Below are 12924 nucleotides of genomic sequence, written 5' to 3' on the forward strand. Positions count from 1 at the left end.
TCATGGAAGAAGCTTATCATTTTGCTTGCAAAATAATTTCAAAAATATTTCCCCCTTCGGGAGGAAGGAATTTTTGAGTTGCGAACTCCCCCAACCTTTCAAAATCTGCATGCCATAACTTGGATGTGACACGCCCACGAGAACTCTGGCGTTCAAATTGATGCCCGTTTTTCTCGGAATTTTTGGCTGGTTACCACCCAAAAGTACCTTTTTCGAGTTTCTTTATTGAAACTACTATCCACCTACGTTCATGTGTCGTAGAGTCTGTGTTTAAATGCACGGGCCAATGACAAAACCCAAAGATTTTCAGTCAGCTTTAGAACAGGGATGCAGTTGTTTTAGCCCAATAACAGGAAAGATGGAATCCACTGAACCAAAAATCTCCATTTCAAGGATGAATGGGTCGTTTCATCCCACGTCCTTCTGATTTTTCTTCATTTGAGACCCACACTCAAATTTCTCCAGGAGACTCAAGTCAGCAGACATCCCACCACTGCACATGTTACTACCCACCCACTAGTGCCTTTCTTCAAAAAAAGATCACCAACAGATTAATGGGACTTCTAACCATAGTGAAACTTTGAACATTTTCACCAGACGTTTTCTATGGCCATAGAGAGCCTCATTCATATGTCTGCTCTTGGAATACCTTGTGAGTTGTTTGCTCAATTATGTATGTTTCCAAATCGACGCAAATGAAATGCAACAAATAAGTAACATTATGTAAATACAGAGGCCGAACACGTGGAGACAACAGCAAGCCAACTTAGTTTGTAAACGAGCACAAATTCACCCAGGGTGACTCATTTCTTACGTATACCTCGTGGTTGCCAAATTTGCATCCGCCTTTCTCTTCACATCAAGTTCAGACTTGATCCAGACAAAAGAAAAGTTCGTTCAAAGCCCACGTCCAATCAAAAACTTTTCATCAAGGCTTTTAACGAGGAGATTCTACATTCCAAAGAGACCTGTGAGCGAAAAGCAATGGCTTGAAACGATCGCACAGTTAAAGTTGCTTAAATGATGGCATTGCAAAAATAAGCCAATGTGGTTGTGATATTTGTAATTCGTTTGAGAAATTTTATGTTTGGTTTGGATTTCATAAGCAAAGTCATTGGTCTCGGTTCAATACCAATTTCAAATGGATTTGTTTTGCTTTGAAATGTTGACATAATTTCGAAGCTGATTCAATTAAAAAACATCAGTCACATTTTCAAAACGAACGACCCTTTTCCTTACATGTTTCTCATGCGTCGGGCTCTTCGTTCTTAGACATGAGAGCATACCACGTGTGAAATGGACCTCGTGTGGTCCAATTAAATTTGATCGTCGGACCTCAAATTAACTGTTTAGGGCGAGAGAATTCTAGAGACCGTATCTGATTGATACAAAATCAATTGATGGATTCCACCCAAATCCTTGAGGGCAAGAGTCGCTGTAATTGCGTCTAGTCAAGTTTTTCAAGCACATAATTTATGCATTTGATANACGAACGACCCTTTTCCTTACATGTTTCTCATGAGTCGTGCTCTTCGTTCTTAGACATGAGAGCATACCACGTGTGAAATGAACCTCGTGTGGTCCAATTAAATTTGATCGTCGGACCTCAAATTAACTGCTTAGGGCGAGAGAATTCTAGAGACCGTATCTGATTGATACAAAATCAATTGATGGATTCCACCCAAATCCTTGAGGGCAAGCGTCGCTGTAATTGCGTCTAGTCAAGTTTTTCAAGCACATAATTTATGCATTTGATAAGTCTCACATATCTGTAACTCCTCCTTTGATCCCACATCCCTCGCCAGGGTCTCCAATAACTACCGACAATACCACCTGCATGCACCTTTGAGTAGTTGGGCCATGAACCCCAATTAGAATGACATCATCCACCTTCGTGAATGCAGCTCTGATTTTTTGTGTAAATGGGTAGCTTATGAAACTTAGAGTGATGTCACACTCCGACGAATTGAGCATCTGTTGGTTCCAATCCTCCCTCAACCCACGAACCTGAGAGTAGATCTGTGGTGTTTCCTGTCCATGGTCAGGATTCGGGGTTCAGGAGTTTTGGATGGATGGTACGCCCTCTGTAGATCGACAATGTTTTGTTAATACCACGAGCAAAAAGCACATTCTTTTGGGTACGAAGTGGTGCAATCCATGATGACTCGTCAGCTCAGAGGTGATGCCCACCTAGTCCTTGAATTGACGAGGAATTTCCTGATATTCATCATTGGAAAAAGTAAGCGTACAAACGTACCGTGCTGTCTGAGCAGGAAACCGAGAGCCTTCTGCAGCATAGCGTTTATTTAATGGGCTTTGGTAATTCTGATGAAATGACTAACTCTGTGATCGGAGAGGAGGGCAAACGAGGTGATAACTATCCAGCAACATCAATTTTCCGGTAATTTTTTTCCGGAGAGGCACTCGAGTCCAAACCACGAACATTTGCCTTTTGATTTCCTTCCAAGATTCGTGACTTTGGAATATCCTGCCTCAGTACACAGGGGTAATTCTCTTTGGAAAACTGAATGAAGTGAGTGGCATCACTTGGATCTTTTTCTTCTGAGTCGTTCTGGAATTTCGAAACGGGGCTTCTGAGTGAAGTCTTGACACATTTGTGATGGGCTCAGTTACTCAGAGCCTGGATCCCGAAAGTTCTACCCGTGAACTGCCAAGCGTAAGTTCATCCAGAGGTGACCAAAAAGTCTGGAATTGTCCATCAAACCTCCAATTGCACGACATAGTGGACTAAAGATTCGCCAAGAGGGGCCTACTTTTTCAATCAAAAGCAACTGGTTTCTTACCGTTAGCCCCATTTCCAGATTTCCATTTTTCCTTCAGAGAAAACTGATTTTATCTACATAGTATATGTACATACAGTAGCAATCGGCATTCACCAGAAACCTACGGTTTTGAGAATTAAACTTAGCCGGATTTCGCTTTGGCCGACATGGTGTACCGGAAGTGATTGAAAATCAGTACTCAAACGACAAAATTCGGCTACTAAGTACAAAGAGCGCTCAAGTCGTTAAAGGCAAGGGTGCGTCGAAACCAACTCCAAACCACCCAAGGATATGGTTGTGGAAGTCAATGCAACTCCTTGGAAGCTATGAGCTCATATTATGTCATGCAAATATTCACAGAATCAGATAGGAAACCAGTGCACATCTAGCGGGTATACGAGATCTCCTCGAACATTCTCTTCTTCTCAACCAACACGCTATCTGGTCCGGCAAAGCCAGCCAAGGAACCAAGGAACCAAGCAAGCAACTGCCGTCTCCTCCTCCTCCTCCACCACCTCCTTGGCCCCCTTCGCCTCCTCCTCCCTGAATTCCACCTACTCCTTCTTCTCTGATAATCTCGGAGCTAAAGCGAGAGCTTTGAATGCTCAGTTGATCCTCAGCATGTGAAGGGGAAAGAAGTGTGTCTCGGAGCTCCCGAAGCACACACTTCACACATGTTTCCCTTTTTACTGAAGCTTCGTGGTTCGGGCCTCTCGATCCGGTCCAAGCACTGCTCCTAACATCCCCACCGCCACTATCTCCTAGTCTTTGTAGAAGATTGTGAGTGTCTGCGAGTGCGCATAGTTTCCTTCTGTCAAAGTGAAGTGAAGTTTTTTTCTGCCTGGGCCCCCATCCTCTGCCACCCAATCTCCTAAAGAAGCCGGCTTTATTCTGGTGAAAGTTTCTTCTTGCGCCATCAACGTCATCTCTCTGTCCATGAAGTGCTTTGGTACCCACCAGAACAAAATAGAAATAGAGGAGACGGTGGCAATGGGAAAGCGGGGCCAGGAGCGTCCATCTCGACCATCAAGTGGCGCCAAAGATCTTCGTCATGGCTGCCCTCAAACGATTGGGGCCGCCTGTCCTTACCCATGTTCAGGGCTGAGACCCCGAAGAATGGAATGACAAGATACAGCACAAGAAAATCTGTTTTAAGAACCACGGAGAGGTAAAATGTTCGATTCTTATTCACCTGAGCTCTTGTTTGTAGACTCATTCAAAACTCCTTTTTCGGAGCGGGCCAACCATTGCAGGCATCATTGGGCATCTGTTCAGAGAATGTTTGTCGATGACATCATTCTCAATATTCGATGGCCTTGGGAGCATATCTCGCACATTCCAACCTGGAATCAAGCGCCTCAAGTCCGGAACGTTTCTTGCTAAAGAGAAAATTGAAAGGCCCGATTTCCTTGGCAAAATAGCTGTACCGACTAGGTAGCGTTAGCAAGCGCTAAGAATTGTCCTCCCCATTATAATGACATGTTATGCCTAGGCATTTGAAGTTCGTCAGGCATGACAATCCGATCTTTCCGAGAGTGTCTCGGATGGATTTGCTCCGGTCCTTACAGTTTTCAGTCTGTTGGAGGCGAAGAAGGCGGATTTCCAGTCCTTGGTCACAAAGATCGTAATGATCACCACGACGATGATGAAGACTTTCCAAGATTCTAGTTATGCATGCAAAATTGTCGAGAGATTGTTAAAGGTGATAAATGATTACCTACATACTGAAGCCTCTCTCGTCTTTCACAGGCATCGTTGATGGATTGGATAAGCATCAAAGGGGCGTCCAAAATACTTGGAAGGTCCATATTTTCATCGAATTGCATTAATAAGAAGGCAGTTGCAAGAATCGAGGAAGTGACTCGATTATTGAATTCGTACTTGTCCCGATTTTTTTTTACCGGCTTTTCTAACCGCTACAGGAAATATAATCCCAAGTACTATTAAAATGTAAGATAATGTATGATTATTTTTTCCTTTTGATCTTTAAATAATATTTGGTCTACCAACAAATTTTAGTTCGCACACCGAGCTAGTCCTTGAATGTAGGGTTGATCTGGAATGTTATTTGAAAATTTGTCCAAGTCTGACTTGAAAGATGCTAACGGGATACCGGATCAACAACGCCTAGGTATTCCCTAAGCAAATAAAACAGTGAAGGAGTTTCTTCGGCAATGCTTGAAGATATTGGCAATAGAGCAGAACAAGAGGGTCTCGTCTTTCTGATGTGACATCCTTGATAAGCTCAAGTGTGTCACAGTTTTTATGGCTTATCAGTTTTCTCATCCTAATCCCATCGTCATCATCACGGGCTGAAGATACGATCATCAGGCACCCATTTCGACTTTCTATTGAGCTTGGCCTCTTCCAATATGTTTGATTTGGCACGTTTGGAGTGTCAAAAACCTTGATAAAGCAATATGTGCATGAGACTTTTCGAGAAAAGGTGTCAAAAATGTATACATTCATGTTTTTCGTAGCCCTGACAAGACAGGGAATCATGCTCCTTTTAGTTCAGGTTGACAAACACATTCCGGACACCAATTTGGGATGATCCCTCAACAAATTCATGAGCCATAAATGAGGACCATCAGCTGTGCCTAAAATGCAACTTTTAGTGAGCTTTGCCAAGCTAGCTCCATCTGCGACTTCGGATAGTTTTTGGGTGAGGGAGGTCCACGTGAGCCAGAGTATCAATCATCCACCTACGTACAAAGGCTAATAGCTCATCCACGGGACCCACAAGACTCCCACAAAGCTATCCTACCGAGAAGAGCCCACTGCCTTTGGGTCGAACTTAAGTGCAAGTTTGGTAACTTTTTGTCTTATGAAAGGTGCAAACTCAAGATCTAGTCCAATTTTTCAATATTACGCTTCCAGTACTAAGGATGGCCATGCTTCGACTTCAAAAGATGTCTCACAATTTGGAAGTTTTACAACATGACAACATGACCATTCTGGACTTTGAAGCCTCTGTGACCGAAACAGTTTGGATGGTCAATGATGATCTCAGCAATGTGCCGAGCAAGGTCCAAAACCAAGACTGTCAGTCTATTGGCTCTAACCATTGCTTGTTACCGTTTTCAAAGTAGCCGTAGGTAGACCCCCTGGCAGCCTCTGCCATCCCGCTCATCTCTTAAACCAGTCGCAAGAACGAGTAGAATGGTCCGTTGACATTGAGTTGACGCCCACGCACCAAAATCCCCCAATTCGAGGGACCATCGACTTCTATGCTATCTTGTTTGAGTCACCTTCTAGTGGCGAGCAGGATGTATCTAAATTCAGCTACATGGCCGCTGCTTGGTTCTTGGCGGGGCATTTGTCTCACTGTCCACACATGTTTGGGTTTTTACCTTTTTGAGTGGGTTACCCCGTCTCTTTGGGCCTGAAATCAAAGACTTACCAACATGGAGAACAAAGTTTTCGTGCTATTCACGTCAAATGTAAAGAATGAGCATGACAAGTACACAATCTCTTTTCATGTAACTTGGATCTCCTTTGTTTTGATTGGCGCTTCATGGTGACCACGTTCATGTTCACCCACTTGGAATCATCAACACTCATCGACCGACAGCGACAGTGTGCAGCATCTTAAAAGTAGCTCAGAGTGGCCACGCACAGGCATGATAAATGAAATTTAAGGGTAGAAATGGTAGGCCTAGAACCGCTCATTTTGAGGCCCTCATATCAATTCAGGCCTTTTGCTGGCCAGGTGGGCGAATCGGCCTTGGTTACCCTCCCACTGTCAACACAACAAGTTATCCTAATTTGGAAATGTCTTTTCCCTTTTGCCATTCGAGATATCTTGATTCTCGCTTTGATTGACGTAGCTCCAAATATCGGCCTGGCGGCTAGTTTGGTTGGCGTTGGTTCAAGGAATGAACCTCCTCAATGATGTAGGGAGTGTGCATTTGCGATGTCTCTGACTAGACACGAACCTACTAACGTGGCAACTAAAGGTTTTTTTCATCTACTGCCATGGTCATGATCTGGAAAATGTGTGGGAGGATTCTGAGCCACCCCCGGATATTGGATTCAACCTTGTTATGAGTTCCTGTCTCTAACTGGGAGCATGATGTAATAACATCATTGCGTTTAACTCATTCTTAACTGGAATTGCTTAACGATAAATTTGGTTACTTTGTGGGTGGAGTAAATTAAAGCAAGTGGGAAGAACACTGCTTTGTCTTGGGAAGGCTTCTTTAAGAACACTTCTCTTGACCGAAACCACAACGGTTGAAGGGTGTGGTTGATATAAACAGTGGCAGCATATTCAAAATGTGCTTCGTTATTCGGACAGGACCGATGATGGTGCCTTGAAGAGCACCGTATCGAAATGATTACAATCAATCTAAGACTAGGCTCATTTTGAGGCTCTAATTAGGCTCCAAGAACGTAAAGTCGTGTCGTTTCCCTTTTCACGATTCCATTGTGAGACTCATTCGAATGTGATTGTGGAGATGTATATCTGTCAATAGGGGTCTCTTGCCCAAATTCTAGACATTCTACAGAGGGCGGAACGACGAAACCAGAAACTATGACGGAGATCAAATTGTAGGGCCGTAAAACAATCAGATTCCAGTAGACCTGCCATGAAAGTAACCCTGACCAACTTAGCTTCAATTAAGCCAGCAAGAAGGGATTCAACTCTTTCGCAATGAAGCCTTCTACCATAGTGTTCAACGTAATGCCAATCGAGATGTTTATCCGCGATTACATGGTTCGATTGAGACTACACCCTCACTTGCTAATACAAAATAGCTCTTTCTCTACCTCCGCTCGCTTGCCAAATTCCAAAGCGCCATTTGACAATTATAATTGCCTTTTTCCTGCTGATAGATATCTTGTACACTCGCTAAGGTACAGGATGGAGTTTTTCTCCAATGTTTAGAGACACATTGGCAACATTGAGAATAGCATTACTTCATTTCGAAATTTATAATATTCAGAGAAAGAGGGCAATTAGGGTTATGTTTCTCATAAACATTTTGGTTAAGATTGCAAGAACCAGTGATATAAATTCCAAAACTGGTTATCTGCTCCATATTTGAATTTTTTTGCAAGAATCCATGACTTCTAGTGTGAGGAATTTCCACGGACAAGCAGGATCAGACTCCGTTTTTTAAGAACGAAGTCGTTATCTAGGCTTGAACTCTAGTCAAAAAACGAGCTTAGTTTCGATTTCTTGCATTTTTGATCCTTCATAAAAAGCGTGATAATCACGACCAAAACGCACGCCAACCATGAAAAGGTTTCAGTAAATGGGCCAACATGGGTTACCCGTCTGTCAGCTTGTCACCTTGTCACCTTGACGTGAGTTTATCCCTTCAAATGACGGATAAATCTCGAGGGTTTACTTTCCCCGTTCTTATTTATTGAATGGATGGAGTCTCAGGTCTCAGTTTCACCTTGACCTCGTCTCTATTGCCTCTTTAGAATCAGTATGATTTGAATGTACTACTGGTGGTACTACTTGTGCATACACCATCAAGCCATGCTACTACGTACTAAACCACTACTTTCTTGCTCTAAACGCAATATCGTGATGGTGGCTAAATGATCAATCCACATGAAAAGAGAGGTGAAAGTGTGCAATAAAATCACCATGAATTGCACATTTGGGTGTTGAGCTTTCAGACACCAAAATCTCCTAATTGTCTGAGGTCTGGAGTTAACCTATGATGCGATCCCAATGCAAACTCAACCCTCAACTTGACTTGTACCGTGCAATGTGATTAACCAAGCTTGAAAATTTTCATTTTGAGAATGATGTCAAGTTCAAGACTTTGAATCTCATGATCAGCCTTATACGGACAAATACAATCTGTATTTTCCACGGCGCGTTACTTGATAATTACTTACCCGGTGGCCTTGAGATTTGAAATGATTGTGTGAAGTAAATTACCTAGGTATTGTCATGCGTACAGAAGCAGTCTTGAAGGAAAGAAGTGATTACCACTCTCTTTGGCGAAGTCATCTCGGAACAAGGGGAAAAAAGGATATGAAATGTGTACTACCAGACCAGAGTCCTAATGCTCTTGACTCTGAGCTTTTAAAATTGCACTCGAGTATCGCGTAATTGTCCCATGATGTAACGCAATCCTGGAGGGCATTGGAAGCCCATGTCTGTGCTTTTGCTTGAATTAAGCTCGTTTGAATGGTTTGAATAGAGAGAATCTCAGATTTATCAATGTCAATGCCAGAAATTAGTGGGAATCGTAAATCTTTGAACCCGATGACAAATGATACAATCTGACATGGTTCGACGGAAATTGAATCTAATCGAAAAGTCGAATTGATTTTTTTCGCACTTAAAAAGGACCGCGAAGTCAATCAGAAATCCAAAAACCGAACACTGATCTATTTTGTTTCATACGATAAGGGCAGGTAATGTGTGCGAAAGGAAACTATCCTAAGGCTATTGGTAAATTGTTGTTCATGTTTTCATGGCCTTGCACCTTCAAATTGAAACAAAGTACTTGCCTGGTTTGCAAATCAGTAAAGAACGTGGCTCAAACCACCAGAAATGCTCAGTGATTGCTTCGATTGTGATCGAAATGCCAGTAAATGATCCGGACCGTAAAGCCGACGATCATTGTCGAATTATTAAAATTCCCTAACTTCGTTCTGAACCCTTTTTGTTGTTGTTTTGTTGCAGATGCTCAGTGGATCCACAACTGTTCCAAAATTTCAAGACTGAGGATGGAGACCAACTTCGCGCGGAGTTCAGGGCGTTCAAATTCCCAGAAAGCAACTTTGTCCTCTTCAAGGGCATGGTTAATGTTTGTCTCGATTGGTGTACAGCTGTGAGTGAATATTCATTGCAATAAGTTGCACTAGTCGGAGTTCTTAGAACACCTACTGGCGTCTTGAGGTGCATATATTTGTTAGTGAATGTGAATGCGAATGTAAATGGTGGGTTGGGCAAGGAGCAACAAATTGGTAATGCACTTTACCTCATTTGGGTTGTGACTTGGTTCTTTTTTTACTTCTCGTGTCCTGAAGATGAGTCACTTTTGCAATATCACGTGGGCTATTTGATGAATGGATGGCTAATTCACTCTTGAAATGAAGCCATTTCGCAAATATCTTTTACGCACGCATGCAATCTTGATCGGACCTCGGTTTAAATTGCAATCCTACGATAATATTTGTTCTTCAACCAATTCGTCGAGATGGTTGAAAAGGAGCTTGGGAGCTTGATTTGAATGCATTTAATGCATTCCTCGGTTTTCAACGAGTCTTGTTTGGTCCACTTCAAATAAAGTACCGGGCGAGGCAAGGCCATGAGAAATTCCAATGGCGTTAATCAGGAAATGGAAACGGCAAGAGTGACTAAAGTTTGCCTCGTCAATTTCAGGTCAAATGTGCCAACGGAGAAGTTGGATATGGAAAGCGACGTCGGCGAGATGTGTCTGATGACGAGGCTTCCCGAATTAACAAGATTTACGAAGTCAGCATGGCCACCATTGTCAAAGTTGCAGAAGAACCCGTTGAAGGAAAGCCTGCGGATCTATGGCTAGAAAAAGGTTGGTTGGCTCGGTCAGGCCAAGTCTTTTGCTGCTTTGTTTTGTCTGATTGTCTGGCAATTGTGAACATGTGTTGAGAACCAATCATGTACCCCACGCATTGATGGGTGTTGACGTACAACATGTGTCCATTGGTGAATTACATAACAAACCACATCGGCTCTAATTTCTCACTCTCTTTTCAGCCACCCTGCAAGAAGTTTTACATCCGGATGATGCCGCCATCGCTGCCTTGAGCGAGGAGTTTGGAGCTTACAAGTACATCGATTTCCAAAGCTCATCCTCGTCGTTATCAGCGTCAGTTGGACTCGTCTTTCTCATTGGGCTTCTTCACCACATAATGGCCTTTTAAATTCAAAAGACATTGTAACCACTCCTTTTGGCATTATTCTAACGTACTTGAATCTCCACGCCCAGTTCAGTCCCCAGCCCTCCAGCCTTGCTCACCCGATTCGGCATCATTTAAAGAAGAAGAAAAAAATTAGTTATTAAGGCTGGATACAATTTTTATGTGTTTTTTCTATGCGACTAATCAAGACTGAACGACAACTCGACGGACCCCAGTGTCATTAGGATATAAGGCCATGCTAAGAGGTGTTCCAACAATAGTGCTTCATACCTGTCGTTACCACCAAGAAGAGAGAGGGATCACCAACTTGGACTCGGCACTTTGCCACGTTTTCTGTGTTTGTGACTTGACGGACTTTCATATCAAGGCATTCGATGTAGGCATGTGGCCTATTCGGCTGGATGGGACAAGTGTGTGCTGGTGCATCGATGATCTCAAAGGATATGCTGAGCATTGAATCGTTGGCATTTTTTCTGGAGGTTTGTGCATTTTCTTTTCCTGAAGTACCGAAGTCGCTGTGGTCGTCCAAGACTCTCTGACCTGCTTTGCACGCCTATCCTACCAAGATCGAATCCGATGTCTTCCAATCCAGTCCAAGGTCACCGCCCTATTTGCCGAAAGCGAATCAAGCCATGCAGTGTGACTACGAAAGAGGTGGAACCAAAAATATCCTCCAAAAAATTAATAACCAAAGAAAAAACTTCCCCTCAAGTACGCCATACTTGGAGTTCATTACTGCCGATCCTTATCTCAACCTCGGAGGAACCCTTTTTCTACTCAAAAAAACAACTACATTTGGTCAGTTATTTGAGATTGAAGAAGTGAATGACTCAAACGAAGCTTTTTTCCTTGTCTCGGTCTCTAGTGAACGGGTTTGATCAAGATCTTTACAAACCCCAGCCATCTAGAGAAAGTTCCATCATCAAAATCCGAGAGTGAACACCTTGAAGAGTATGAAACCCCAATATCGTTTACATTAACCCCTCCAAGTAAAACCACGCATGCTTACTTTTTTGCCTTTTCCCAACATCCTGATTGTACCTTCCACAAGTACCTTCACAAAATTGTGCTTTTTATGTTTGCATGCAAATACAGTAGAACTACTTTTGAGTAACAATAGGATTAGCCCTTACAGGAGCTGAAACTTGTGTTTCCTCCAATCCATAAGCTAACCCTCCAATACCCATTGCACATTGATAATCTTGACAAGAATGACGGGCTGTGAGCCAGAGTCCTCGGATACCATCAGCAATTGTCTGACAAGCACTCGAACCATGTTCCACACCACCTATTTTCTCAGCAATCCCATTGAGGGCTTCAACTCGAGTCCAATTTCTGTCAATACCCTTACAATCTTGTAGTTGTTAACACCCAAAACTATGATGACCTAACAATGAATCTTTAAACTGTACACTCAAGCAACCCGGTGGTCACAGAGTATTCGAATTTGAACCGGTTTGCAAGGTGTTGTCAGGGTGACTGTGATTTTCTGTTCAAGCTGCACTCGTCTATATCACAACCAAATTCATTTCCGAAAGCTTGTTCCCCATCTTACCAGAAGGAAATGTCATTTACATCCATGGAAGCCCTGACATGATCCATGCACAACCTGGTCCAATTTATGACTCTGGACCGAGAAATTCCGACTTGCAAAGAGCCATATATGTTTCTCCACTATAATCTGAAAGGGTTCCAGGGAGCTTTTTGTGTCTTCTTTTTTCAATGGAACAAACAATTGCCATTCCAAGATTGATTCGACGACTTATTCGGGTTAGATTGAAGACTTGAAGAAATCAGCTGACTTTTGTACCATAAAAAGAAATAAAATGTTAACAAACCTCTTAGATATTTGTCTTGCTTCATTTCGATCGCCTCAACTGATTAATTGTTAGGTCACTCACAGACCATATACATTCTACAAAGTACAAATGCTTGCGGAACATTTTGATTTATCATTCTAAACTGTGTTGGTGAGGTGGAGGGGGAAAATCAGAGGCGGACATAGCTGCATGAAGCAAAAATGAAGACAAAGTGCCACGTCAACTCACTATACATTGTATGAGCAGATTAAATGCTTCTTGTAGTTCAATTTACCTGCTTGTTCGAGCAAATGATATTCTGAAATGAAGCCAGCGTTGGTAATTCTAGAATTACGCCAAAACTGGCTTTTTTAAATTTTGTAACACAACGCACTCGATTACGGAAAATCTAGCTTCAACACGGTTATACTTGGTTGTAATATTTGTCTACGCCCAATACCTTA

At 42.6% G+C, this 12924-nt stretch overlaps 1 protein-coding gene across 1 annotated transcript in view; it reads left to right on the plus strand.

Moving 5' to 3' along the window:
- The window catches only part of LOC131877840 (uncharacterized), a 26164-nt gene extending 13659 nt beyond the window's left edge, over nt 1-12505 (plus strand). Inside the window, exons 8-10 of the mRNA XM_059223655.1 lie at nt 9442-9589; nt 10144-10312; nt 10498-12505. Of these exons, the coding sequence (XP_059079638.1) occupies nt 9442-9589; nt 10144-10312; nt 10498-10664 (484 nt within the window). The 3' untranslated portion in view covers nt 10665-12505. The remainder of the gene's footprint in view (nt 1-9441; nt 9590-10143; nt 10313-10497) is intronic.
- The last annotated feature ends 419 nt before the right edge of the window (nt 12506-12924 follow it).

Source organism: Tigriopus californicus, chromosome 1, assembly GCF_007210705.1.
Source record: "Tigriopus californicus strain San Diego chromosome 1, Tcal_SD_v2.1, whole genome shotgun sequence".
Lineage (NCBI taxonomy): Eukaryota > Metazoa > Arthropoda > Copepoda > Harpacticoida > Harpacticidae > Tigriopus > Tigriopus californicus.